Here is a 27,257-nt window from a genome sequence, read left to right as displayed (position 1 = left end):
AGCCACAGTTGCTTCATCCTCCCTTTACAATATTCCATTTTTGTGATGTGTGCTTTCTAAATTGCTCCCAGAAACTCAATTTTTCCATCATCCCTGCTAGTGTCCCCTTCCAATCAACTTTGGCTAGCTCCTCTCTCATGCCCCTAAATTTCCCTTTACTCCACTGTAATACTGATACATCTGACTTTTGCTCTGTCTCACTCAAACTGCAGGGTGAACTCTATCATATATGTAACTTGCAATCCTTTTATTTGATAACAGCTCTTTTAATTATCATAGGGTGTTCTTGCAATGTTAAAACATGGTTTGTAATTTATTATTAGGGCAACAAGAAAAAAATTATACTGAACACATACCTGATAACAAACATGTAGTAATGCGGTTCAACCACCTCAACCTGATCATCAGTGTGGCTGATACCATTGTGAAAAATCTCAAGAGCTTGAGTTTTCCCAGCAATACGAGCTCCATGGCACCCAGAATAAGTCAGTCAACTGTATTCTATGGTGTGCTGTTCATTTCCCAATACCACAGACTCTCTCTATTGGCTTTCATGAACAGCAAGTGCAGAAATGAAACCCTCCTCCCTAATCAGGCCAGAATCAGCAAATAGACTTGAGACACACACAACAAAGCATTCCACTCCATGAACTAAAACCACATTGAAACAGGGAGCATACTATCTACAGCAGGGTTTCTCAATCCGGGTTCTGCGAGAGATCGTGATTAAAAAGTAAACATAGTTTTTTTTTTAAACTTTGTGCAAATAGCGATGCTAGTGCTCACAGTGGCGGGCAGTGACTAAGCAGCCCCATAAGCAATCATGTTAGAGGTCTCTCAGCCCAGTATGGCAGTGTGCGGTAGCACCACATTTATTTGCTTGAGTCCATTCTCAGTTTTTAAAATGCGAGACGGGGAGGGCATTGATAATTGGTGAGTGCTGCATTGCACAGAGGGGAGGACGGTAGGCCGATAATTGATGAGCAATGTATCGCATGAGGGGGAAGATGGAAGGCTGTTGAGGAGTGTAAAGTGTGTTGTCCGAGGATTGAATGAACTCGGCCTGTGATTTCAGCCTCTCCCTCCTGAATTACCTCCCGCAATTTCCCCTTACATGCCGCCGACTGACTTACGGAGGCAAACAAACTCTACTAGTGTGCTAGAAAATAGGAGGGAAATTTTCATTCTAAAGATGGTCTAATGTGGCAATTTTGGAAGAGGCGGTGTGAGATGGAAGAGGAGGATTCTAGGCCTAGGCCTAGGGACAATTCTGATAAGGTTAACGATGAAGAATTACAATTGTCTGAGTCATTTCACAGAACCAGAGCAACAAGGGAAACAAAAAAGTCTGTCTTTTTCTTTTACAAAACAATAAATGTTTATTTACACAATACACAAAGTACAAACATTAAGTATTTGCAAGACAGTGAATAAATTCAAGTTAAAATATGATTACTATCTATAAAATAATCAATTCCCTTTCGTGGTGCAGTTCACCACTCCCGGAAATCGCTCACTGTATCCATGTTCCTTCTGTTCCCTCTCCAAGGGCAGCCCGGCACAAATGTATCCTCAGAAGAGGGGCAGGCAGTCGGCCCTGGCCGAGCCCTCAACTTTTGACTGCCTAGGCCCGTGAATAGCCATCTTGGCTAGGCCGGGAGTAAGCCCAACAGACCCGCCCCCTTCCATACTGGGTGCCCGTATACACAGAGCACAGGGCCGAGTACAACGAGAATCAGAGCAGCGGCCACTTCAGACACTCAAAGAGGGGCTGCAACTCCCCACACGCTATACAAGCGTGGTACACTGACTCCTCCCGGCCACAGAACAGACAGGTGGACGGGGTGTTAGTGAACCTGTTGCATGGTACCGCCCTATGCAACACCTTCCACCCCAGGTCCAGACTGTACAGGGGAAGGATGCCTGCACAAAAAGACTTCCACTGGGACCTCCGCCACTGCCAGATGGTAAAACAGATTGTTAGGGCGAGTCCGGTTGGCAGACGAAGGCAAGGAAGGGAAAGGTGTGCAGGAACAGCCCATACAAGAAATGGTTTGGCATGGCATGGTGGGTACCCCTGTGAGACGGCTCACGTTGTGCAAGGCCCTCTCCAGGGTGATCTCCCAAGGCCTGGGGCTGATGAACACTTCTCGCCCAGCAGGCAGTGGTGCAGCTGGAATCCCTCCACTTCCCCACAGCGATAGGGTGGGGACCTGTCCCCCTTCCTCTCGCAGCTGGTGGCACAGGAGCACCCTGTCTGGATGAGACTGGACCCCATACCCTCAGCAGCTTGGTAAAAGAGAGGCAGTTCCCTTAAAGAGGTGTAGCTGATGCTGTCCGCTGGAAGCCGCATGTTCTCCTGCAGACAGTGTCCCCGGCGGAGATATTGCGTCGCCAGTGCATGCCAACTCAGAGGGTGGTCACTGTACACACCAATGACTGACCACCCTGCAAAACAGGAAGACTCGGGACCACAGCAAAGACCCTATGCTTCCTGCTCCCCCAGAATAAGTCCACCAGCCTTTTCTGGGTCCTGGAAACAAAAGCAGTGGGCAGGACTAAAGTAATCAGCCGGTACCATATCTTCACGATAAAAGCTACTCATCAATGGGTTTTACATTGACAGGTGATCCAAGTTGTCCTATTCCATTGTACCGAGTCTGTGGCAAGCAACCTACAAATGTGGCAATGGCTCCAGCAAACTTGAAATGACACTTAACTACAAATCATGGCCATTTGGCACGTAAAAGTGCTGATCATTTTAAACGACTGTTGGAATCTTAAAACAAACAGATTAAAGTTTTAGAAAATAAAGTCACAGTCAGTAAAAAGACTCAAGAAACAAGTTGTTTAATAGCTTTAAGAACAGTTCACTTGAGAATGTTTATTAAAAAAATGTGAAAACCTGGACAAAGGGCATACCAATCTCCTGCTACATCCAGAAATCTAGTGGCTTAGAGAAAGAGTTCTCAACAGGGTGTTTGAGCTGAAAGGTGAATTGCAAAGAGTACTTTCAAGAAAATAGTAGGCAAGATTTTGCTAAGTGCTTTGAAGATGAAGGGTGGCTGCAGAAACTAGCCTATTTAACAGCCATTTTTCATCTACAAGTTTTTCCAACAAGTCTCTGCAAGGCCCTGGAGAAAACATTTTGTCTTTAAGTGACAAGATTCTTGGATTTATAAGAAAACTGAGTCTTTGGAAAAATCATGCTGCAAAAGGAAATCTTGAAAAGTTTCCACTGCTGCTTGGGCTTGAGAGTGAGGAAGGATATCAGAACGTCTTGAGTCTTATTGAAAACCACCTGGAAGAACTGTAAAATAAAATTGAACAGTATTTTTCCTCCCTTTCAACACAAGTATATGATTGAGTGAGAGACCCCTCTCTGAATCTTCTGCTCAGCCTGAGAACTTGACTTCGAGAAAAGGGGATGATCTTTGTGAGTTGTACTCTGATTATGCACTCAAGACTAGATTTACTGTCCTGCCCTGGGCAAGTTCTGGATTTCTGAGAAAGAAGAGTATCCTGCCATTTATAGGAAAGCAATGAACATTCTGCTGTAGTTTTCAACTTCTTGCATGTGGGAGCAAGCTTCTTCTTGTTTAACAAGCATCAACAGCAAGAATAGAAATCGGCTCATTTCAGTTGAAAGTGAATGCTTAAGTCAAGTTTGACTCAGAATTGAGAAATTGATTTGTTTACCTTACGAGTTTTTAAAATCTATGAAAGAGAAAGAAAGAGCAATTTCAAGAAAGGTAAGCTGAGTTTAACTATATCCTCACACCCCAAAGAAAGGTTGGCTAAAAATTTGCTCTCTATTCAAAACAACCTTGACGATTATTTTTGGATTATTATATCTACATCTTACTTATCACGCTAAAGTATGATGAGCTGTAGATATAATATTTTTATGCAAGCATTCCCTGAGACCTGAAAATTATTTCAAGGGTTCCTCCAGGGCAAAAAAGGTTGGAGAGGCTGATCTACAGGATGCAGTGGAGTAACCCGTTCAAGTATTTTTATAACAGCACCACTCAAACCTGCAATCTCCAGCAAGTGCAGCTGATGCATGGGAACATCTCCAAGTTCCCCCCAAGTTGAGCACTATCCCAACTTAGCCATATACTACTACTCCATGATTGCTGGGTCTAAATCCAAATCTTCCAATCTGCGTTGTGTGAGCGCCTCTGAAACTTCACAATCTGTGTGTCAAAGAGGTCATCTTCATCATCTCCGGGAGAGGAGAATGTCTGCCTTGACAACAATATCAAATCTGGAGACCAATTAAAAACAGTGAGCAAAGGTTAGCAGGTTGACAATTAGGCAGAGTGCTACACAGAAGGATTTACAGCTCTAGGTGCGTAAGTGGAAGACAGCCTGCTTTACAGAAAATTGTGAAAGTCTTTGTTGTATTAGCCATGAGTCACACAACTCTTTGGTGTTCTATTCATGCATCTGAAATTTTACAATTATTGCTCATGAATATCACACTCTTTGAATTAACCTTGAATTCAAGCCAACTATAATAAAGATATGAAGCAGTCTGGGCCAATTTAGATCGAATTCCAGGTGTTAAATATGTCCAGAATAGTCCTCCTTCAGGTGCTATTATTTACAGGAGACAATTATCACAATGTTGAAAATCCTACTTTACGTAGAAAGATTAATTTTGACAGATATTACACCATTAGAACACTTCAAATGCTGCATTTGTTATGTGTCTACAAGTCGAATGCAAAATCGTGGGTATTAATTTACCAGCATTGGAGAATAAGTCTTATCCACTTCATTTTGGTAGTATCTTGGTCTTAATCGAGGATGCACTTTAAATAACAAAACAATAGGCCTGTAAAAAAGTCTCTAGGGTTCAAATTGACTTACGTCACTGAAACATGCACCTCTTCTTCTCTTCCCAAATGCTACTTACCCATGTGCAATTATACTGTCTGTATTATATTGCATTAGTGAAGTAGTCTAAATTCTCAGTTGCAACACTTCTTTCAAGAAAATGTTTCAAATGTCAGTCGTAAAAAGTAAAGCACATCAATCTACTAAACAAGTAAATTAAAAACAGGAACTAGAATAAGAAATTCAGTACAAGAAACCATTTACCCATAATTCAAAACTAATGCACATTCTCCACAAGGAATAAAATTAGCCCCAAGGATTCTAGTCCTGATTCCCGACATTTCAAAGCAACAAGCCGAGTGAGTATGAAGGTAGCTGAAGAGCAGGACCATGGAGCAGTTTTCCAACTTCTGATGATTTCCCCCGCCCACCCTCAAGTTAAGCAATTGAAGGATCCTACCACAAGCACAAATTCACTGTCCAGCTTGGATAAATCACTTTAAAGCCGAAGCAATCAGTGAAGCTCTAAATCTAGTTTCAAGTTTCTTCTGAAGCAGTAAAGGAAGTAATAAGTTATTTTTAAAAATTCTCAGGTGCAAGAAGCAAAAGAATAGCTTTAAAACCTGAACTTCTATAAAGAACTTTAATTTCCGGCACCAAAAAACTCAAAAGCTACAATTGATCAGGTTCATAGGACAGTGCTAATTATGCTTACCAAGACTACAGAAAACATTGAGAGTTCATAACAAGCGTCAGAAGTTTTAATATGTTGCGGTAAGCAAATAACCTACCACAACCGGTATATTCACATAGCAGAACTTGTTCACATATTCAAAGATCCTTTATTAACCGTGTTTCTAGTCACTTAACAACATTGCTCCAAGGTGATACTAATTTTGACTACTGCTTTGAATATTTTAATTTATGAATTTTCTGAAATTTTGACAACTCACATACATTTAGACTAATGATCTATGCAATTCAAATTTTAGGTGTTATTAGTTGGCATCAGGAAATTAATTTGTTTATAGCATTTCCTTTATTAAAACAAATCTGTTACACCATGTTCCTCTTTCATGTAATACAGGATGAGTACCCTTATCTGAAATTCCAGAATATGAAAAACTCTACTATCCAAATTTTGTTTTTTTTTAAAGCGCTAATACGATGTCACAAATGGAAAATTCCACAAAACACTGGGAAGGATCCCAGGTGATGCGCAGGTCACACAGACAGTTCTGAAAAGTAACCTCACATACATCATGAACAGAATGATAAACAGAAAAACACTGCATAAAGTGAAAGATGAAAATCTCGATTGTGTATTAAAAGAGTGGATTCATCAGCGTTGGTGTGACCGTATGCCACTTAACAGTATGCTGGTCATGAAACAAGATCCTTCACGACGAACTGAAAATTGAAGGTAATTGTGAATATTCAGAAGGCTTGTTGCAGAAATTTAAGAAAGGGCATGGCATTAAGTTTTTAAAAAGTATTTGCTGATCATGAAAATCTAGCACCAGAACAAGTCTACAATGCTGAGTTTATACTTTACACAAAACCTAAAAGACAGCATTATCGGTGAGACCGAAATCCTGCCCTTGTGTTTTTGTTGTTCAACAGCTGATTCAGGTACTCTCCCCGTGCTGCTGGGCTGCTTTGTTGTCCTGCACACATTACATTTTCATCACTTTAGTGGTACAGTCGGCCCTCCTTATCCGTGGGGGATTGGTTCCGGGATCCCCCTCGGATACCAAAAAATGCGGATGCTCAAGTCCCTTATATAAAATGGTGTAGTATTTGCATATAACCTACGCACATCCTCCCGTATACTTTAAATCATCTCTAGATTACTTATAATACCTAATACAATGTAAATGCTATTTAAATAGTTGTTATACTGTATTTTTAGGGAATACTGACAAGGAAAAAAAAGTCCATACATGTTCAGTGCAGACGCAACCATCGTAGCTCTTCTGGGAACGCTGATGCTGCCTTGGCATCAGCCGATCCCGATTCTCCCGTGATCTTTAAGTTCTTGAGGCTGTAGCGCTTTACATAGCTAGCCAGCCATCCCTTACCAGTCTTAAACTCCTTCCTCCCGCTCACAACATAAGTAGCGAACGAATGAGATGAACAATGGTCAACTTCCAGGTTTTCCCGATCCGCAGTTGGTTGAATCCGCACATGCGGAACCCACGGATAAGGAGGGTCAACTGTATACTTTTTTTTTGCTGTTACATAGATGTATGATGAACAAGTGTAAGACAAAGACTGCTTACCAGTAGCACTTAAATGTAGAGTCAGAAAAGATGGTGATCCCAAGCTATCTTATTATACAAAATCTAAAACACTGCTGGGTCCCAAGCATTTCAGATAAGGGATACCCAACCTGTATTTATTTCTAATTGGGTGTGACCAATCATGTGACCAAATTGTAAACTCATCAGGATAGATTACTTTCATTCCTGCAATTTGACCAGCATACTACAAATCAGTTTTACTTAGTGGAAATATGGCTAAATGAACGATAGGATTGAGAGCACCAGCACAAGGACAGAATCCTGTTGACAGTTTCATAATCCAGCAATGTGCCTTTACACTCCACAATCCAAATAATATCAAAACTGTTCCAATTTACCAAAATTTTAAAGATAGACCACAGGATAATACATGTGGTACAGGAGAGATTACAAATCAAAAAATAGTACAAAATTATACAAGCTTCAGTCAACAACTGAAACCTTATGAACCAGAACACAGTCCGTTTCTGTGGATAAGAGTAATTTATTTAAATAGATATTTGGAGGGACACATCCGAAATGAGAGAAAATTGTGACATTTGCATTAATGTAGCGAACGGGTCATGGGGGAAATGGTTACTTCACATTGAGGATGCAGCTTGAACTCATCCGTTACTAGACTGCTTTAAGACAAGCTTGCGAAAAAAACAACTCCTACCTCTGAGGAACGTCGATGTTTGCTGAAGTGAGGAGGCGTTTCTGTTCTGACACACAGCCAAGGGGGCGGGCCGCAGGCTCCTCCACCTCGCCAGTTCTGTTACATTTGTTTTCCAGATACCGGTCTTCTGTTTTTTTGGCTGTCAGGCCGCGTGGCTCCGGCGATCTTAAAGGGACATCGTTTTTCGCCCGATCCTGAATTACCGCAAGCGATTCGTTAGTTTTACAATTAAAAGACATCTAAAGAAAAGCCAAAATCCCCCAGCGTTATGTCATTTTCCCCCACCAGGGCTAAACACATTCCAAGTTGTAAACTTTAAAACGCGCGGGTTAATCAGTGGAGGGATTAATTAAAAAGCACCACAGCTGAATCAGGAGAATTGAAAATAAGGACGAATTTTTGGATTTTGCAAAGCAATACCCACTGAGCCCAGCTAACTGCGATTCCAAATATGCTTCAGAAGTGGTAAAGTCAAACAGAACTGAATACCATTGAGAACACAATTCTACATCACGTCCTCTTTACATAGATTGAAATAACCACCAGATCTTATTTACTTCGTGTCAGTCTTCGGTTTTAATTAGGCACTGGACATTTAACTGCACTGGTTTCCTTGATATACTCTTTAAACTTTGGACGTACACTTCAGACGCCATCTTAGTTGCAATGTGTATCAAATATAAAAAGTAATATGTCTGATTGCAAAAAAAAGAAAGCATGCCCCGAGTTTGCAATCGGCAGAAATTAAGTAACTTTTTATAAATAAACAAAAATAGATAATACTTAAATACCTTCTGATTACATCTGTATTTTCCTTTTCCAGACACTTTGACATCGATGCAGATTATTTCTTCTTCTGCATACTCTCTGAGTGAGCCATCATCTAACATGATTGTGTATACATTGTTACCCGAAGGATCGTTTTTACAAGCCTGAATTACTCCAGAAACTCTGACATCGTCCGCTGAACTTGGCGCGCAAACCTTTGTGCCTACAACTTTGTATTTTTTGTTAAAGCGTTTGGAGCTCATTTTTGGAGGGGGGGGTGGGGTCAATTAATCGAAAGAAGCTATTGCCAAAAAAAAAAAGCGGCGAATGCAAGCTTATGTCCGCGCTGTATTATGATTCTGCTTGCAAAGAGCGAGAACTAAACTCGGCTCTGCAACCGGCGCCCCTCCAGCATTCAATTGTTTTGCTTCTCCGGGACCCACGGACCCCGCCCCTCTCACGCTCTGCTTCGCTCTGCCGAATTTGAGTGGTGCGCGGCCCCGCCTCCCATTCACACCGATTGGTGCCCAGACACTATAAACATTCCATTAAAGAACGCTGACAGTGGTAACTGCGCTGTCTGGCTGGTGTAGCCGCACATCACTCACTGACAGCGAGGAAAAGTTGCTTCGGTTCCACGGGAGCGCGGCCAGATTCGCCGTCGCCAACTCATTTTAGACTAACTGGAAACTTTAGTCAAAATATTTGAAAAGTTTTCTTCGTTTTCGTTTTTTTTTTCTCGTTACATGTGGATACCAGCAGCCGCACCTACCGAAATTATTTTTAATCCAGTCCCAATACACTTGGATTAGGAAGTTACGCCTCTTCTATTTTAGAAGGTTGTGGTGGTGCTCAGTGGTTTTCAATCTGATCCATTACTCACCTAGTTGTCCTATCCACCTCGGAAGCCGCTGGAATTTGGCAGGATTTGTTTTGGGCTGACAAGTGTCCGTACATTAGTCGGCGCTCGGTTTGTAGGCGGCAGTAAGTGAACTGAGTACAAGCCGCATCGATCGGTTTCTCCGCCCATCAATCATACAAGAGTACTGGCAGGGTTCTGACATTGGTGTTTACAGCACGTAGTGCACGTCGCAATGTGAATGGAGATCTGTAAGCGGCCCGAGGGAAAATGGCAGCCGTGTTGAGTCTTGTCCACTTTCAGAATCTAGAGTTTTCAGCATTTGCGGCTCGAGCTCTCCGAGGTAAACTGGCGTTTCCCTTTATTCAAACCCTTTATCTTGGGAAGTGAATTAGAAAGAGGGAGCAACAACTTCGCTTTTTGTTGACATGGAATCCGATATAGTTTAATAAGACAGGCACATAATTTACACCTTGCAAACACAGTCCGGTATACTAAAAGAAATCAGCGGGTAGTTAATGGGTAAGTAAGAGCATAAATTGTAGGGGTGCTCCAGGAAGGGGGGGCATAGACACGGGTGAAAACCAAAGAAAAACTGTATCCGCTGTAGATGTAACACAGAGAGAAAAAAACACAGAAAATGCCGGAAATACTCAGCAGGTCATTCTGCCGAAGGGTCTCTGACCGGTGGCATTATTTCTGATTCTCTTCCTGCAGATGCGGCCTGAACAGTTCCAGCGCTTTCTGGGTATACTGCATACCCTGTATAGATAGATAGATGGTTCCTTCCCTGTCAGCCAGTATGCATCCAACGGACTGAATGGTTACCATTTATCAAGTTACTGGATTACTTTCTGAAAATTATTTATTGTAGCAAGGGCATAAGGACACAGAATTATCCCTTGGGGTGAAAACCCATTAAATATTGGAAATGCTCAAAGAACGTCAGGTAGCATCTGGTGAGATGGAAAGAGTTGATGCTTCAAACTGAAGACCCATTAGAATTAGGAAGAGTTTAAAAAAGGCATATTTAAAATGCAGCAGGGCTGGTGGGATTGGAAAAACAAAGGGAATGTCTGTGGTGACTGATGCAGGCAGTGTTGCTGCCAGCTGAGAGAGGGTGGTGATGGCTTAATTGCAGATAATATGTCTGGAGGAGACACAAATAGAAAGAGATAAATGAGAGAATAAATAAACAGGAGATGTCAGTTGCTGGAAATGGAAGTTAAAGTGAATGCTGCAAGCTCTCCAAGCAGATCAGGTAGCATTTATGGGGAAAGAAAACATGCATTTGATGACCCTCCACAAGAACTGGTCACTTATGATACAAACTGGAAAAGCTGTTTATTCACAGCAGTTATGTTTCCATATGAAGGGAAATGACCTCAAACATCAACTATACATCTCCTTCCATAGATGCTGCCTGGCTTTCTGAGTTCCTCGAGTATTTTGTTATTTAGCTTCCGATTCAACCATCTGCAATCTCTTACTTCCTTGGTTAAATTCATTATTGAGTTCTGGAGACAGTATCATGTCTATTTGAAAAAAGAAATCCTGTCTCTCCAAGCTTGTTTGGTTTCACTGGATCAGAGTGAGAGAGTGGAAAGTCAGAGTGGGAATGGGATGGTTAATTAAAGTTACGGACAGTGGTTCCCCTTGTGGATAGATTGGTAGTCTTTTGCAAAGTATTCACCCAATCGGCATTTGGCTTCTCCAATGCAGAGAAGATCAAATTGTAAGCTAAGTTTAGAAAGATAATAATATAGTTGAATGACCGATTCACCTGGAAGGAGTTTCTGCATCCCTAGCTAGGGGAAGAAGTGAAAGCATTCGTGTTGCATCCTCTGCTGAAAGATGCCACCAGAAAGAGAGTTCAAAGTTCCAAGAAAAATTTATTATCAGAGTGCATGCATGTCACCACGTACGACCCTGTGGTTCTTCAGTGTTACTGGGGATGGAACGGTGAAGCAGGGAGTTGTAGAGAGAGTGAGTCCTTTGGAATGCTGAAGCGTGTGGGGAAGATGTGCCTGGTTTCCAGAAATTGAAGCTATTACTGGCCTACTGAATATTTAACTTTCACCTGCCACCACAGAATTTTTGTTTATCTCATCTCTTTGACAATCATACAATCTGCAGATGATGGAAATCCAGAGCAACACACAAAATGCTGGAGGAACTCAGCAGATCAGGCAGCATCCATGGAAATGAATAAACAGTCGACATTTTGGTCTAAGACCCTTCAGGACTGGAAGGGAAGGGGAAAGATGCCAGTATAGGATCAGTATAGTAAAAAGGTATTTTAGGAGGAGGGCAAGGAGACTGGCTTGAAGGCAATAGGTGAAGCCAGATGGATAGGAAAAGTAAAGAGCTGGAGAGGTAGGAATCTAATAGGAGAGGAAGAGTGCACCATTTGAGAAGATGGTGAGAAGATGTAATAGGCAAGAGTAGGGAATGGGGTCAGGGGCGATTTGTTTATTGGAAGGAGAAATTGACACTTATGCCATCAGGTTGGAGGCTACCTGGACAGAATATAAGGTGTTGATCCTCCATCCTGAGTGTGGCCTCATCTTGGCACAGGAGGAGGCTATAGACCAGGTTTCTCACACAGAGTTCCACGAGAGGATTAAAAAAATAAACATTTATTTTTGTATGTGCGATCTGTGATGCTAGAGCTTGCTGTGCTGGGCAATGACTAGGCAGCCCCATTAGCAATCTTGTTAGAGGGCGCTCAGCCTAGTATGGCAGTGTGCAGTAGGACTGTGTTTATTTAGTTGAGTCCATTCTCAGTTTTTAACAGAAGATAGGGGAGGCCATTGATATTGCTGAGTCCATTCAATGCTCGGAAAACACACTTCACACTCATCAGCCTGCCATCCTCCCCTCTGTGCAAGTCTGATTGTCCAGTATGGTGATTTTTGAAGAGGAGGATTCTAGGCCTAGGCCCACAGACAATTCTGATAAGGTTAATGATGAAGAATTACTGGAATCTCAGAACAAACAGAGTAAATCTTTTGTAAATAAAGTCACAGTCAATCAAATGATCAGGAACAAGTTCTGCTACTAAATAAAAGGAATAGTCACACATTTGGTGAGAACCTAATAATGCCGGCATGTAATTAATAGTGAGTAAAATGCTAGTACAAGATGCAATATGACAAATTGAAAAGGTTTCATTCACGATAAGTCGACATATTGACATGTCACATGATGCTGAAGAGATTTTATGTGATAAACTGAAAAACAGCAGCTTCTCTAACCAGGTTGATGAATCAGCAATTTCACCAATAAATTTCATGTTGTAGGACTTGTAAGATTGGTAAATGACAGTGAAATTCAAGACAACTTTTTCTGTTGCAAAGAGCTGCCAGAAGCAAGCAAAGACCAAGATAATATTTAATGTTTTGTCTTCATATCTGGAGACAAGATGTCTTTCATGGAGGACCTTTTGCCCCTAGATAAGATGACAAAACATTAAATATAACTTGGCCTTTGCTTGTTTCGGGCAGCTCTTTGCAACAGAAAGAGTTTTCTGAGTCCTGTTGAAGGTCTCAGCCTGAAATGTCGACTGTACTCTTTTCCATAGATGCTGCCTGGCCTGCTGAGTTACTCCACCATTTTGTGTGTGTTTCTTAGGGGAACTGTGTTGGCATTTGTACTGGTAGTACCCCATCAATGGTTGATATGGTTGGCTCCATGAGAGGTTTAATTTATCTTGTTTAAAAAAAACTGACCTTGTCACAACACACTGCTTTTTTTCCCCACAGAGAATTGCCGATGTCAGGAAATTTTGGAGACAAAATGAAAAGTTCTGGATGCTACAAAAATGGTTAACTGCATTAAACAAAGATCAGTTCACTTGAGAATGTTTTTTAAAAAAAACCGTGTGGAAACCTGGATAAAGAGCACACCAATTTCTTGCTACATTCAGAAATCTAGTGGCTTAGAGAAAGAGTTCTACACAGGATGTTTGAGCTGAAAGGTGAATTGCAAGAAAATAGTAGGTAAGATTTTGCTAAGTGCTTTGAAGATCAAGGATGGCTGCAGAAACTAGCCCATTTAACAGACATTTTTGATCTGCAAGTTTTTCCAAGACTCTGCAAGGCCCTGGAGAAAATGTTTTGATCTTAAGTGACAAGATTCTTGGATTAATAAGAAAACTGAGTCTTTGGAAAAATCATGCTGCAAAGGAAATCTTGAAAAGTTTCCACTGCTGCTTGGGCTTGAGAGTGAGGAAGGATATCAGAAAGTCTTGAGTCTTATTGAAAACCACCTGGAAGAACTGTAAAACAAAATTGAACAGTACTTTTCCTCCCTTTCAACACAGGTGTATGATTGACTTTGAGAGAAGGGGAAGAACTTTGTGAGCTGTCCTCTGATCGTGCGCTCAAGATGAGATTTACTGACCTGCCCCTGGACAAGTTCTGGATTTCTGTGAAAGAAGAGTATCTTGCCATTCATAGGAAAGCAATGAACATTTTGCCGCAGTTTTCAACTTCTTATATGTGAGAGCAAGCTTTTTCTAGTTCAACAAGCATTAGTAGCAAGGATAGAAATAATCTCATTTCAGTTGAAGGTGAAATCTGTGTATGCTTATCTCAAGTTTGACCTAAAATTGACTATTTGTGCAGCAAAAAGCAAGCACAGGTTTCACATGCAAGGCCTATATTTGAGCCTGATAATGTTATTTAGTAAGAAAATGTTTTTTCAAAGTCTTGTATGAAATTGTATCTTAGGCTATATTTTTTATTTATATTGCTTTGGCTTGTGGTTTTTAGTGACTACTATTCAACACTGTCAATAAATTTTCATGTTGTGAATAGTATTAGTTAAATCAATTTACAACCTTTACTTAAATTCACCAAACCTAACTTTAGAAAAATTAAATCCCATTTTGGCTTAAGCCAGTTATTTAACAGAAACTTATTATGTTTGCCTTATGTGTTGTTAAAATTTATGAAAAGGAAAGCAAGAGATTAATGTTAAGATAAGCTAAGCTTAACTACCGGTACCTTTTTTCAAGTAAGCTTGGCGAAAAATTCATTCTTTACACAAAAGAGCATTGACAATTAGTTTTGGATTATTGTATCTACAACTTGCTGATCGTGCTAACATACCATGAGCTGTAGATAAAATAATTTTTACTCAGGATTCACTGAAATTTTGAAGGTTTTTTCAAGGGTTCCTCCAGGGCAAAAAGGCTGAGTAAGTCTGCTATAGACCAACATGTCAGAACAGAAATGGGAATTGGAATTAAAATGTTTGGCCACAGGGAAGTTCCACTTTTGGCTTGTGGAGCAGAGGTGCTCTATGAAGCAGTCCTCCAATTTATATCTGGTCTCACCAATGTAGAAGAGGCTGCATCGGGAGCACAGGACACAATAGGTGACCCCAGTGAAATGTTGCCTCACCCGGAATGAACAAGGGAGTCATGGAGGGAGTGATCCCCTAAGAAAGTGGAGAGGGGGGAATGGGAGGTAAAGATGTGTTTGGTGGTAGGATCCCCTTGGAGATGGTGGAAGTTGCTGAGAGTAATGTGTTGGATGTGTAAGCTCATGGGATGCTACGTAAAGGCTAGAGGAACTCTATCACTGCTATGGCGGCAGGAAGATGGGGTGAGTGTGGATGTTCAGGAGATGGAGGAGATGCAGGTGAGGGCAGCATCAATGGTGGAGGAAGGGAAACTCTGTCCTTTGAAGAAGGAGGACAGCCCTGTTATCCTAGAAAGGAAATCCACATCCTGGGAACAGATGCAGTGGAGATGAAGGAACTGGGGGTTGGAAGAGGTATTGTCAAGATAACCAAGAGAACCAATAAGTTTATGAAAGATGTTGGTCGACAGTTTATCTCCAAGGATGGAGACAGAGATAGAGAAAGGGCAGGGAGATGTCAGAAATGGACCAAGTGAATTTAAGGGCAGGGTGGAAGTTGGAGGCAAAGTCAATGAAAGTAAGCGGGGCCTGTTGGGACTTCTCTGTGGGGTGGGAGATTGGTTGGGTTAATAGGAACTTAGCAAGGAGCAATAAAAAGAGGCGAGGTTTAAGTGTGGCATTGGCAAGAACTGGCACAGGCTAGAACTTGAGAAGATAGAGGTATAACAAGTGTAGGCAGGATGGTAGTTAAGGCAATAGAGCATTTCTCGTGTGTGATGTGGGATTTCAGGGTACCCAATGGTCTCCTAGATGACTACATCTGCAAGAAATGCACCCAACTTCAGCTCCCGACAGGCAAGGTCAAATGGCTGGAGCTGGATACATTCATGATCATCTTGGAGGCTAAAACATTTTACTGAGGTGGTCTTATCCAGAGTGCAGGCTTCAGATAGTGAATTGGTGACCACCAGGAGAAGAAGGGGGAGTGGGGAATCGGTAGTCAATGCAAGATTCACCTCTGGCCATTCCCCTCAGCAACAAGTGCATCTCTTTGGATACTGCTGGGGAAAATGACTTACCAAGGCACAGCACCAGCAGCCAGGCCAGTGGCACTTGGCCGACTCTGAGGCTCCGCAGAGAAGGGTTAACTCAGGGAGAGTGACTGTGATAGGAGACTTGATAGTTAGGGGATGGGCAGCAGATTCTGAGGCAGCAAAAGAGAAATCGTGATGTTGTGTTGCCTCGCAGTTGCTAGGCTCCAGGATGTCTCAGAGCTGCTCCAGAAGATTCTCAGGAGGGAGGATGAGCAGCCAGAGGTTGTAGAACACATACCATAGGTAGAAAGGAGGAAGAGGTCCTGTGCAGTGTGTTTAGGGAGTTAGAGAAGAAGCTGAAGAGCAGGACCCAATCTCTGTATTACTCCCAGGACCATGTGCCAGTCAGCAGGAATAGGACAATAGTGGAGATGAATGGGTGGCTGAGGCAGTGGAGCAGGGGACAGGGATTCAGATTTCTGGATCATTGGGATCATTTCTGGGAGGGTATGACATGTACCAAAAGGACAGGTGACACTTGAACACAAGAATGACAAATATCCTTGTGGGCAAGTTTGCTACAGCTATTGGAACGGGTTTAAACTAAGTTAGCAGGGGGTTAGGAACCAGATTGATAGTGATGAGAAAGGGGCAGTTGGTGTACAAACGGAGGTAGTGTGATGTGAGATTGAGGAAGGACAGGCAGATGATAGGGCAAAACTGCAGTCAGTGGGAAGAGTTTAAGTGTAACATGGGGACAAAATTGAAAAGAGTGAAGAATACAGAACTGAAGGTGTTGTATTTGAATGCACACGGTATGTGGGATAAAGTAGCTGATCTTGTAGCACAGATAGAGATTGGGAGGTATGACATGTGGGTATCACTGAGTTGTGGCCAAGCAAGGATAATAGTTGGGAGCTTAACATCCAATGATGCACTTTGTATTGAAAGTATAGGCAGGTAGGTGTGTGTGTGTGGGGGGGGTGACTCTATGGGTAAAAAATGAAATAAAACCCTTAGAAAGAGGGGACATAGGATTGGAAGATGTAGAATCTTTATAGCTAGAGTTCAGAAACTGCAAGGGTTAAAAACGTCCTGATGGCAGTTATAAACAGGCCCCATAATAGTAGCCAGGACGTGGGATGTAAATTTCAACAGGAAATTGAAAAGGCATGTAATAAGGGTAATGTCACAATAGTCAGGGGGGATTTCAATATGCAGATTGCTAGGGAAAATCAGGTTGGTGCTGGATCACAAGAGGGAATCTGTAGAATGCCTATGAGAATAGCTGTTTGGAGCAGCTTGTGGTTGGGCACACTGGGGAAAGTCCATTCTGGATTGGGTGTTGTGAAATGCACCAGATTTGATTAGGGAGCTTAAGGTAAAGGAACCCTATGATCATAATATGATAGGATTCACTCTGCAGTTTGAGAGGAAGAAGCTAAAGTCAGACATATCAGTTACCGTGGAGTGAAAGGAATTACAGAGGAATGAGGGGCAAACTGGCCAAAGGTGATTAGAAGGGGACTCCAGCAGGATTGAAGGCAGGACAGCAGTACTTGGAGTTTCTGTGGTCAATCTGGCAGATGCAGGATAGACACATCCCAAAGATAAAGAAGTATACTGAAGAGAGGATGATGCAACCATAGCTGACAAGGGAGGTTAAAGAAAGTGGGAGGGGGAAAAATGCAAAAGAGAGGACATACAGTCGGCCCTCCTTATCCACGGGGGATTGGTTCCAAGATCCCCGCGGATACCAAAATTCGCGGATGCTCAAGTCCCTTATTTAACGCGTATCACTGTGGTCGTCTTTAGGACCCAGCGGAACCCCAAACTTTATTTAACATGTCTCCGTGCGGTGGACATTAGGGCCTGGCGGCGCAACTCTGAATCCGCAGTGTTTCTGTTCACGAAAGTAATCATGATCGCGATGGAAAATAACATAGAAATAGTAACGCGATCGGAAAAAGGTGAAACACTATCGGTCATTGGAAAAGCGTTAGGCTACAGTCGGTCAACGATTGGAACAATTTTAATGGAGAAAGTGAAAGGCCCTGCCCCGATGAAAGCTACAATTATTACTAAGCAACGCAGTGGTTAAATTATTGAAATACGTATGTTTCTTAAGTGTTTTATATGCATAAAATATGTACTATATACTAAGAAAAACGTTTGGCTAACTGTCGCTATATAATACCGGATGTACCTGTTCCGACTTCAAATCCGACTTAAAGACGGATTCAGGGATGGAACTCATTCATAACCCGGGGACTGCCTGTACTTTTAAGTCATTTCTAGATTACCGTACTTATAATACCTAATACAATGTAAATGCTATGTAAATAGTTGTTATATTGTATTGTTTAGGGATTAATAACAAGAAAAAATAGTCTGTACATGCTCAAGCAACGAGTGCTGGAGAGAGAACTTCCGTGTTTTCCCAATCTGCGGTTGGTTGAATCCGCAGATAAGGAGGGCCGACTGTATAATATAGAAAAATATAGTGGGAAGTTAGAGGATTGGGAAACTTTAAATAAAAACAACAGAAGGCAACTTAAAACAAAAAAAGTAAGGAGAACAAAGATAAAGTGTGAAGTTAATCATAACAAAGAGGATGCCAGAAGTTTTTTCAGAATGGATACTGGAGAGGTAATAATGGGGGACCGAGCTATTCAAAGGAACTTAATATGTATTTTTCATCTGTCTTCACATAAGCAGTATGCTAAAAATTCTAGATTGTCAGGAGGCAGAAGTGAGTGTCATTGCTATTACTAAGGAGAAAGTACTTTGGAAGCTGAAAGGTCTGAAGGTAATTAAGTCACGTGGATCGGATGGACCACACCTCATGGTTCTGAAAGAGGTAGCTGATGAGGCTGTGGTGGCATTAGTAGTAATCTTTCAAGAATCATTAGATTCTGAATTGGTTCTGGAAGACTGGAAAATTACAAATGTTACTTCACTCTTCAAAAAGGGAGGGAGATAAAAGAAAGGAAATTATAGGCCAGTTAGCCTGACCTCAGTGATTTATGTCCATTTTTAAGGGTGAGGTTTCAGGGTACTTGGAGGAAAATGTTAAAAAAGGCCAAAGTAGGCATGGTTTCCTTAATGTGAAATCTTGCCTAACAATCCTGTTGGAATTCTTTGAGGAAATAACAGATGTTGTCTACTTGGATTCTCAGAAGGCCTTTGCAGGGTGCCCCACATGAGGCTGCTTAACAAGATAAGAGCCCAAGATATTACAGGAAAGGTTCTAACCTGGATTGAAGATTGGCTGGCCAGCAGGAGGCAAAGACTTGAACAAAGGCTGTTCCACAGGGGTTAGTATTAGAACTATTTCTTTTCAAGTTATCTGTCAATGATTGAGATGACAGAATTGATGACTTTGTGGCTAGGTTTGCAGACGATACAAAGGTAGGTGGTGGGGCATGTATTGTTGAGGAAGCGGGTTTACAGAAGGGCTTGAACAGATTGGGAGAATAGGCAAAGAAGTGGCAGATGGAATGTAGTATCGGGAAGTGTATGGTCATGCACTTCGGTAGAAGGAGTAAAGCCATAGACTATTTACCAAATGGAGAAAGTTCAAAAATCAGAAGTGCAAAGGCCCTTGGGAGTCCTTGTGCAGGATTCCTTAAAGGTTAACTTGAAGGTTGGGTTGGTGATAAGGAAGATAAATGCAATGTTTGTATTCATTTTGAAAAAAGTAGAATATAAGAGCAAGAACGTAATGCTGAGGCTTTACAAAGCACTGGTCAGACTGCACTTGGAGTATTATGAGCAGTTTTGGGCCTCTTATCTAAGAAAAGATGTGCTGGCATTGGAGAAGGCCCAGAGGAGGTTCATAAGAATAATTTCAGCAATGAAAGGGTTAACGTATGAGAATTGTTTGGCTCTGGCCCTGTACCCACTGAAGTTTAGAAGAATGACGGGGGATCTCATTGAAACGTATTGAATATTGAAAAGCCTAGAAAGATGTGGAGAGGACGTTTCCATTAGCGAGTGAGTGTAGGACCAGAGGGCACAACCTCCGAATAGAGAGATGTCCGTTTAGGACAGATGAGAAGGAATTTCTTTAGCCAGAGGACAGTGAATCTGTGGAACTCATTGCTACAGAAGGCTGTGGAGGCCAACTCACTGAGTATATTTAAAGCAGAGGCTGATGGGTTCTTAGTTAATCGGGGCATCAAAAGTTATGGGGAGAAGGCGGGAGAATGGGATTGAGAGCGATAATAAATCAGCCATGATGGAATAGCAGAGTGACTTGATGAACCAAATGGCCTAATTCTGCTCCTATGTTTTATGGTTTATGAAGATAGGTGGAGCAAGCACTGGGCTTTTCTCTTTGGAGCAAAGGAGGATGAGAGGTGACTTGATAGAGGTATACAATATATTAAGAGGCAGAGACAATTGATAGCTGGAGACTTTTTCCAAGAGTGGCAATGGCTAATACAATGGAGCATAATTTTAAGGCAATTGAAGGAAAGTATATAGGGGCTGTCAGAGGTTAAGTTCTCTTACACAGGGTGGTAGGTGCAAGGGATGGTGGTAAAGGCAGATGCATTTGGGGCATTTGAGAAACTTTTAGATAGAAGTGAGGATGATGGAAAAGTGGAAGGTTATTTGGGATGGAGGGTTAGATTGATCTTAGAGTAGGTTAAAACATCAGCACACCATCATGGAAAAATGTTTTGTGTTCTAAGTTAATGAATTAAGTTTGCATTTAATTTGGTTCTCTTGTTGCACTTTATGGACTTTATTTGGAAATTTTTTGCTCTTGTGCATTGGTTCTCTGCCATGCAGATTAGTGGATTGTCTTCCTGCTGAAAATCACCCCTAGGTTGTAGTTGAGTTGAAAACTCTGGGTGGAGTTGATGTGAATAAGGGGAGAGTCAAAACAAGTGGGATCAGTGTGTCACCAACATGATAAAGTCTGAAGATACTGGAATTACAAAGCAAGACACGCAAAATGCTGAACTCAGCAGATCAGGCATCATCTATGGAAAAGAGTAAACAGTTGTTGCTTACCCTTTTCCTTAGATACTGCCTGACCTGCTGAGTTCCTCCAGCGTTGTGTGGGATTAGAGCGTGATGGTCAGTGCCAACTCTGTGGTTTGAAGGAACTGTTTCTGTGCTAAATGATTTCACAAGAGCAATATTGCTTCCTAAGCTTCATTTTGTACTTTTGAAACCCACTGATTGCACTAAGCTTACCATCCCAGTACAATCCTTGTTGAAGGGGACAAGATAGCCAAGGTAAGATCATTCTTGATGCTTGGAGACTCAAAAGATCCTGTCATCAAGAACACCCAGCTGGATGTGAGATCAGGCAGGAAGTGATCAGCCCGGGCAGCAGTTGATGAGGCAGAGTCTAGATTGAAGCACAAGGAGATGGTTGGGGCTACCCAGCTAGGCCGCCAAGGACTTGGATGGACAACCAAGTGGTGGTTATCTTCTACAGGTAAGGAGCGTCGTGAGCTTGTAACGCAAGAAGGAGAAGAGGTTAGCTGAAACAGCTGGCCTGGCCAAACAAGGGGCTTGGACCTGGTGTTGAACAACGGCATCTATCTTGGAATGTCCTGTGGTAGATGGAACCGCTCCATATTCCTTTTCTATGCAGAGCTGCATACGACCTACTCCCTACACCTACCAACCTCAGCACCTGGTATGAAGATAAGACAGACAGATGTGCTGCTTGTGGCGAGAAGGGAACACTTCAACACATTTTGAGTGCATGCAGAGTCAATCTTTCCAGCGGCATGTACACATGGAGACATAACAATGTTCTCAAAGTTGTAACAGAAGTGGTTGAGCAGAGAGTACTGCAGCACAACTTATCTCATGCCTCACGCTGCACAGAACATCGCATATCATTTGTGAAAGAAAGCTCCAAGTCAAGGGTGTACAGCGCAGGCCCACGATCAAGCATACTTTCTTCAGCCAATGATTAGTGTGTCAAGGCTGACCTGGATGGGACAGGCAGTTTCCTGGAACAAATAGCTTTCACCATATTGCGTCCAGATATGATCATGTGGTCTGACACCAGTAGAGAAGTGGTTATTGGTGAACTCACAGTCGCCTGGGAAGACAACATCAATGAAGCCCATGAGCGCAAGTTAACCAAGTATGCAGAATTAAGATCAGAGTGCAGAGACAGAGGGTGGAAGGTCTCATGCTATCTATTCGAAGTAGGTTGCCGTGGCTTTATTGCATTCACTTTCCAGAAGTGGCTGCGTGACCTTGGCTTCACTAGAAGAGAGATCAAGTCAACCAGCAGGGCTGTAGCTGAGGCAGCAGAGACAGGATCATCATGGGTGTGGACCAAGTACATCCAGAGGGGCAGATAGTCAGACAGTGTATCCATGTTTTGTAAACCCTTCAGTAGTTGCATAGACACCTGAAGAGTAGACTATCTCTTGGATGGAAGTGACCAACAACTCTGATAGAGGCAGATGCCAAGTTTTTAAGCTCACCAGTGGGAGGTGGTGCTTTAGCACTGCTGGCCCACCACCTCGAGGGAGTCTTGATCATAAGCGAGCTGAAACTCCTGAAGACAGGTGGCAGATCAACTGATGATTCCACTGGTGACAGCACAGGACAGTTAACATCTTAGTCCAAGTGTATTTTCAATCCAATTCTCAATTATAAATCCTTTATCCTCAAATGGTTTTATTCTCTGTCATATCACCCTCTTTTTTTTATAATCAGCTAAAAAAAACACCCTTTGAATTTGTCTTTAATCCGGCTTGCCAAGGACATTTTGTGTTTGTGGGCTGAAGGGCTTGTTTCTGTGCTGTACTCTTCTCTCTATGTTCTCTATCTGTTTTACAGATGGAAATGATTACATTACCCTGGAGACTCTTGGCCTCAACTCTGAAATTTACACGGAAAGCAGGAGAAGAATTTGGTTAAAAGCTAAAAATATTAGAAAATTATTGTTAGAGACAGTATATAGGAACAACTATTTATACATGAAACACTGCTTTCTGTGCCCTAGCCAAGTTCCAATAACCTATTACCCTTGCACGCACGGACATTGGCTGCTGGTATGTTAATGTGTTATAAATTCAACAAAGCCTACCTCCCCTTTTGGTCTATTCAATCTTTTCTACTTCTATCATCTAACAATTGTGACCATTTTAATTGTTATACCACTGGGTCCATCAGATAAGTTCTATGCTCCTAGTTTCACTCAACTTCTAACTCTCCATCTCCTTTAAAACTTTTACAAAAAGAACCACTCTAGATTTTGGTAAGTTTGTTCAATTCTCTCTATAGTTTGGTGTCAAATATTGTTCGATAACAAACCACAAAGAGCAACATAAGTGGGATCATCGAAATCCAAAGTTTTGTTCTGCACTGCCACAGAACCATTGCGATAGATACAGTTTGTCAAGTATTCTTGCTTTTGAATATGATCTGCATCAGGTGAGATATCCCAAAAGCATTGTGTTGCCTGCTGACATGTTCTACCCAAGCTCATTCAAATACAGCCATTTTGGGAGCTACTTTACTGCAACCTGTTCCCACAACTGGGATCAGCACCATTAACCAAACAAGGATATAAAATAACTTGATAATGAAATATATATCACTGAATTACATCTCCACAACAGCGGTTCAATGGGTTGAAACATTGTATGTAATTTTGAAACTTTAGATTTAAATTTTGATTGTCTCCTCTTTGTTCATTGTGGACAATCTGAAAATAGTTTGAATCTGTCAGTTTAGTTCAGTGAGTGGGCAAAAATTTGGCTGCAGATGAGTGATTTTGTTCATAACAACATGCATAAGCAATCAAGGAATATTTAGTTCTCAGCAGGTTCATGAATGTCTTTATTTGTTTGTCAAGTGTACATTGTGCATTAATTGAACAGATAAAGAACAAGTGAGCTTGAGGTAAACATTAGCAATAATACTAATGGTAGTAAAGATACTACTGCTTTTCCAAAGAGAAAATGTTTCTCTTTTAATAACGTGGGAGTTATGGGGAAAATGCTGTGAGGAAACCTGCAGTTTGCAAGATGAGTAAATTCAGGAAGATGAATGTGTTATGTGAGAAAGTTAGAAAGCAGCTAATTTTATTTTTCCAAAGTGGGAAAAGATGGATTGCTAGATAAGTAACACACACAAAAAGCTGGAGGAACTCAGCAGGCCAGGAAGCATCTGTGGAAAAGAATAAACAGTTGCTGTTTCAGGCCGGGACCCTTCATCAGGATTAAATGCATACAGTTTTCTTCTTTAGGATATTGAATATTGCTTTCTCATTGACATTTATTTCTCAGGGCACCTAGGAATGAATTTGATATTGCTTGAGCTTGGAGGATCTAGGTTTAGTAAGCAAAAATACAGGTTGTTCAAGATGGATATAAGATCAGTTTCAAGATCTAACATTGCCTCAGTTTAGTAACTGAAGGAGCATTAGGCTCGTGATATTCCCCTGCCAGAAGAGGAAGTTCTCTCATGCTCTCCACAACAACGTGTGTGTGTGGGCATTTGTGGCTAGGAATATCAAAGCTGCAGGATCGTTGTTTTTCAATTTTTTGCAAGTGGCTGACCAGATGTGGCAAAGTGAATGCTGTTGGTGATTCATAGCCCCCTCTGTTTTACTGTTGGTACTTCATTGATCCTCAAACTAACAGGCTTCCAAAACACCAAATACTTCCTTCCCTTTAGCAACTTCCGACGTCTATACGCAGCAATTTTTCCCCATGCTTAGTAAGCTCAGTGTTCAGACTATTTTTTGATGAATTCCTCCATCTTCACTCACAGGTCTATTTCCCTTGTGGAGAGTGAAAAATGCTTGAGTGGTGAAAAGGACAGGAGGTGCCGTTCCACAAATTATGCACTGAGCTGCAGAAGAGGGGTCTGTATACCTGATAAATCCAAGGTGGCGAGTCTGCTTCACTGATGACAGAATTAAGCAGATCCTGGGCATGTGTTGATTTTACTTCATTAATGACTGAACTGAAAAGAAACTGGCAAGGCTGTTACTTTGGCAGACTAATTCCTACCTATTTCTTCCATTACCCAGCGCCTTCCTGCAAAAAACAGCTATCTGTGAATATGACTGATAGCAGTCTCTCAACAAAGCTCATTCATTATGAAGGTGCACTGATGCAAGAAAAATAGCTATGTATCAGCATATTAAAAACCCATCTTTGACAACTCTTGGTTTGATAGTTGGGCTTCTCTCAGTCACTTACAAGTGAACACAAATAGAAATGGGTAGTGGGAACAAACAGGAGTGTTTGTATTCAAGCATATGCCCTTCTCCAAACCGTGCTCAACTAGATGGACGTGTTGAATTCTAGATATTGTTGAAAAGCAGCAGCGACTCTCTGAGGTTAAAAAAAATTGCAGGAAGCATTCCAAACTAGCAGAAAGGATGGAAGAGGAGACCATTATTCAGTGGATTGTCATTATTATTATGGGAGAATGTTTTACCACTGAAAAGGTGGATTCTCCATGGAGTTTGGCAAGAGTCCGTGTAGGTCATGAGAACACCTGCTGTAAGCAGGATGTAGAGTCATTATTCATTTTCTTAGTGCATAACTAATGTGTACCAAGCTGAACCCTAATAGAGTAACTGGAGTAAACTGGTACTATCCTGGGAAAGGGGTCATTATAAATAAATGTAAGGAAGTGGAATCTTCACTATAAAAGTGCTCCCTGAGGCAGTAGCCAAAGTGCTCCCAAAAGACAAATCTGCCCCTCCATTGTGCAGCTTGGGTTGTCTTTGTTAGGACCCTTGGGATCTAAAACGTAGGGGACAGGAACTAAAGCACCTTAGCAATTAGTAGCAGGTGAATATTATCGCTGCTAACACCATAGGGATTAACAATAAAGAAATGATAGAAAGTTGAATAGAAAGCAATAGTAATTCACTACCAGTAAACACAAGTGTTTCAGACAAGGTGCTGAACTGTGAAACTTCCTTTCAGTTCTGGAAAAACACATAAAACTTAATGAGGTGCAACCTTTCCTCGTGTTACTCATAATTGCACTGACTACCAATTTGACCTTTCACTTGCCTCGTGATATATGTCAGTATGTGACATGACCCTGTGCAGGATATGTAAATTGATGTACTGTACACCTGATCAAAGGGCTTTTTTATGCTTTGAATGGGGTGGCAGTGAAAAATTTTATTTCCTCAATTTCATGAATTGACTAAAACTTGTGTAATGCCCTGGTTACGATTTCTACTGCTATGCTGTGAGGTAGTTTTATTTTAGCATTTTTCTGAAAAAGCAGTGTGTCCTGCTAGTAGGAATGTTTAAGCTTCAGCTAAAGATAAGGAGCCATGTTGATCAACTTGGGTATGTTGTGTCAGCCAGCCGGGGTTGTTTTGGTACATGTTGTAACTTTCTGCCCAGTCGGATGCAAGAGAAGATTCCATAGAGCTGGGCAGGATGAGATTTTTGAAGGACGGTAGTCTGGTTTGGGATCTTCTTGTGGAAGATGCAGAAAGAAGAGCACCAGGGAAGACACCAGGAGGATCCCATCTAAAAGGGAGATCTTAATGCAAGAAGTGCTTTGCAAGACGAAGGATTCCAAGAAGGGAAGTTCTACCTGTGGTTGGTGATGGGAATTCAGCGCTGTGAGTAAAACGATACACCCAGCTACTGCAGAAATGAGCTCCAGCATTTAGGTGCATATTTAGACCGGTTAACTGTAATGGGCCCTTTAATTTTAAAAAAAATCTTTCTTTTCCTCTTAACTGTTGGATAAAGTAGAAAAATTGGTAAATATACTTATTTTATGCTGGTGTATGACCTGTCATTTCTTGATGGCCGATAATCATATGTGAGCACAGTTTACACAGCATTCACTACAGTCAATGTTCCTTAATTGGAATATCCGAACTTTCCTGTCTGGTTGAACCTCAAATCTTATTGACCTTTGGTGGTCATATTGCTTATGAAAGGTGGCCTTCACACCGCTGAGTAGCGTGGCTGTTAGCAGAGTTAGCTAACGAGTCAAACATAGAACAATAGAACAATACAGCACAGTATAGGCCCTTTGGCCCACAATGTTGTGCTGACCCTTAAACCCTGCCTCCCATATAACCCCCCACCTTAAATTCCTCCATATACCTGTCTAGTAGTCTCTTAAATTTCACTAGTGTATCTACCTCCACCACTGACTCAGGCAGTGCATTCCATGCACCAACCACTCTGAGTAAAAAACCTTCCTCTAAAATCCCCCTTGAACTTCCCAAGCTTGTATACTCACCTGGTGAGAGGGGTGCACTTGTTATTTTTAAAAGAAACTTCAACTGAGTATCCAAACACCTTTTGAAAAGATTTCAGTCTCTTTTCTTTTCTCTAACCTTTGAAGCAGTGAACTCTGGATCATAAAAACAAATAAAAGAAATTGAACTCTTGGATTTCCTTTTGCCAGTCATCTCCTACTGGTATTAGT

At 41.7% G+C, this 27,257-nt stretch overlaps 1 protein-coding gene and 1 long non-coding RNA gene across 3 annotated transcripts in view; one reads left to right on the top strand and one right to left on the bottom strand.

Annotated features, from left to right (window-relative positions):
* LOC140736080 (zinc finger protein 704-like) overlaps positions 1-9,049 on the bottom strand; it is a 150,091-nt gene extending 141,042 nt beyond the window's left edge. The window contains exons 1-2 of one of the 2 annotated variants that reach the window (XM_073061820.1): positions 8,598-9,049; positions 7,807-8,000 (exon numbers count right to left, since the gene is read on the bottom strand). In XM_073061820.1, the coding sequence (XP_072917921.1) occupies positions 7,807-8,000; positions 8,598-8,837 (434 nt within the window). In that variant the 5' untranslated portion in view covers positions 8,838-9,049. The remainder of the gene's footprint in view (positions 1-7,806; positions 8,001-8,597) is intronic. The other variant, XM_073061823.1, reaches the window with a different exon arrangement.
* A 93-nt stretch (positions 9,050-9,142) lies between these two features.
* On the top strand, positions 9,143-14,250 carry LOC140736081 (uncharacterized). Its single transcript, XR_012100886.1, has 2 exons — positions 9,143-9,776; positions 13,198-14,250. It is a non-coding gene; the product is annotated as an uncharacterized lncRNA (long non-coding RNA).
* Positions 14,251-27,257: the final 13,007 nt, after the last annotated feature.

This window comes from Hemitrygon akajei, chromosome 11, assembly GCF_048418815.1.
Source record: "Hemitrygon akajei chromosome 11, sHemAka1.3, whole genome shotgun sequence".
Taxonomy (NCBI): Eukaryota; Metazoa; Chordata; class Chondrichthyes; order Myliobatiformes; family Dasyatidae; genus Hemitrygon; species Hemitrygon akajei.
The sequence above is the reverse complement of the archived record's forward strand: the minus strand, read 5'-3'. Positions and strand labels throughout refer to the sequence as shown.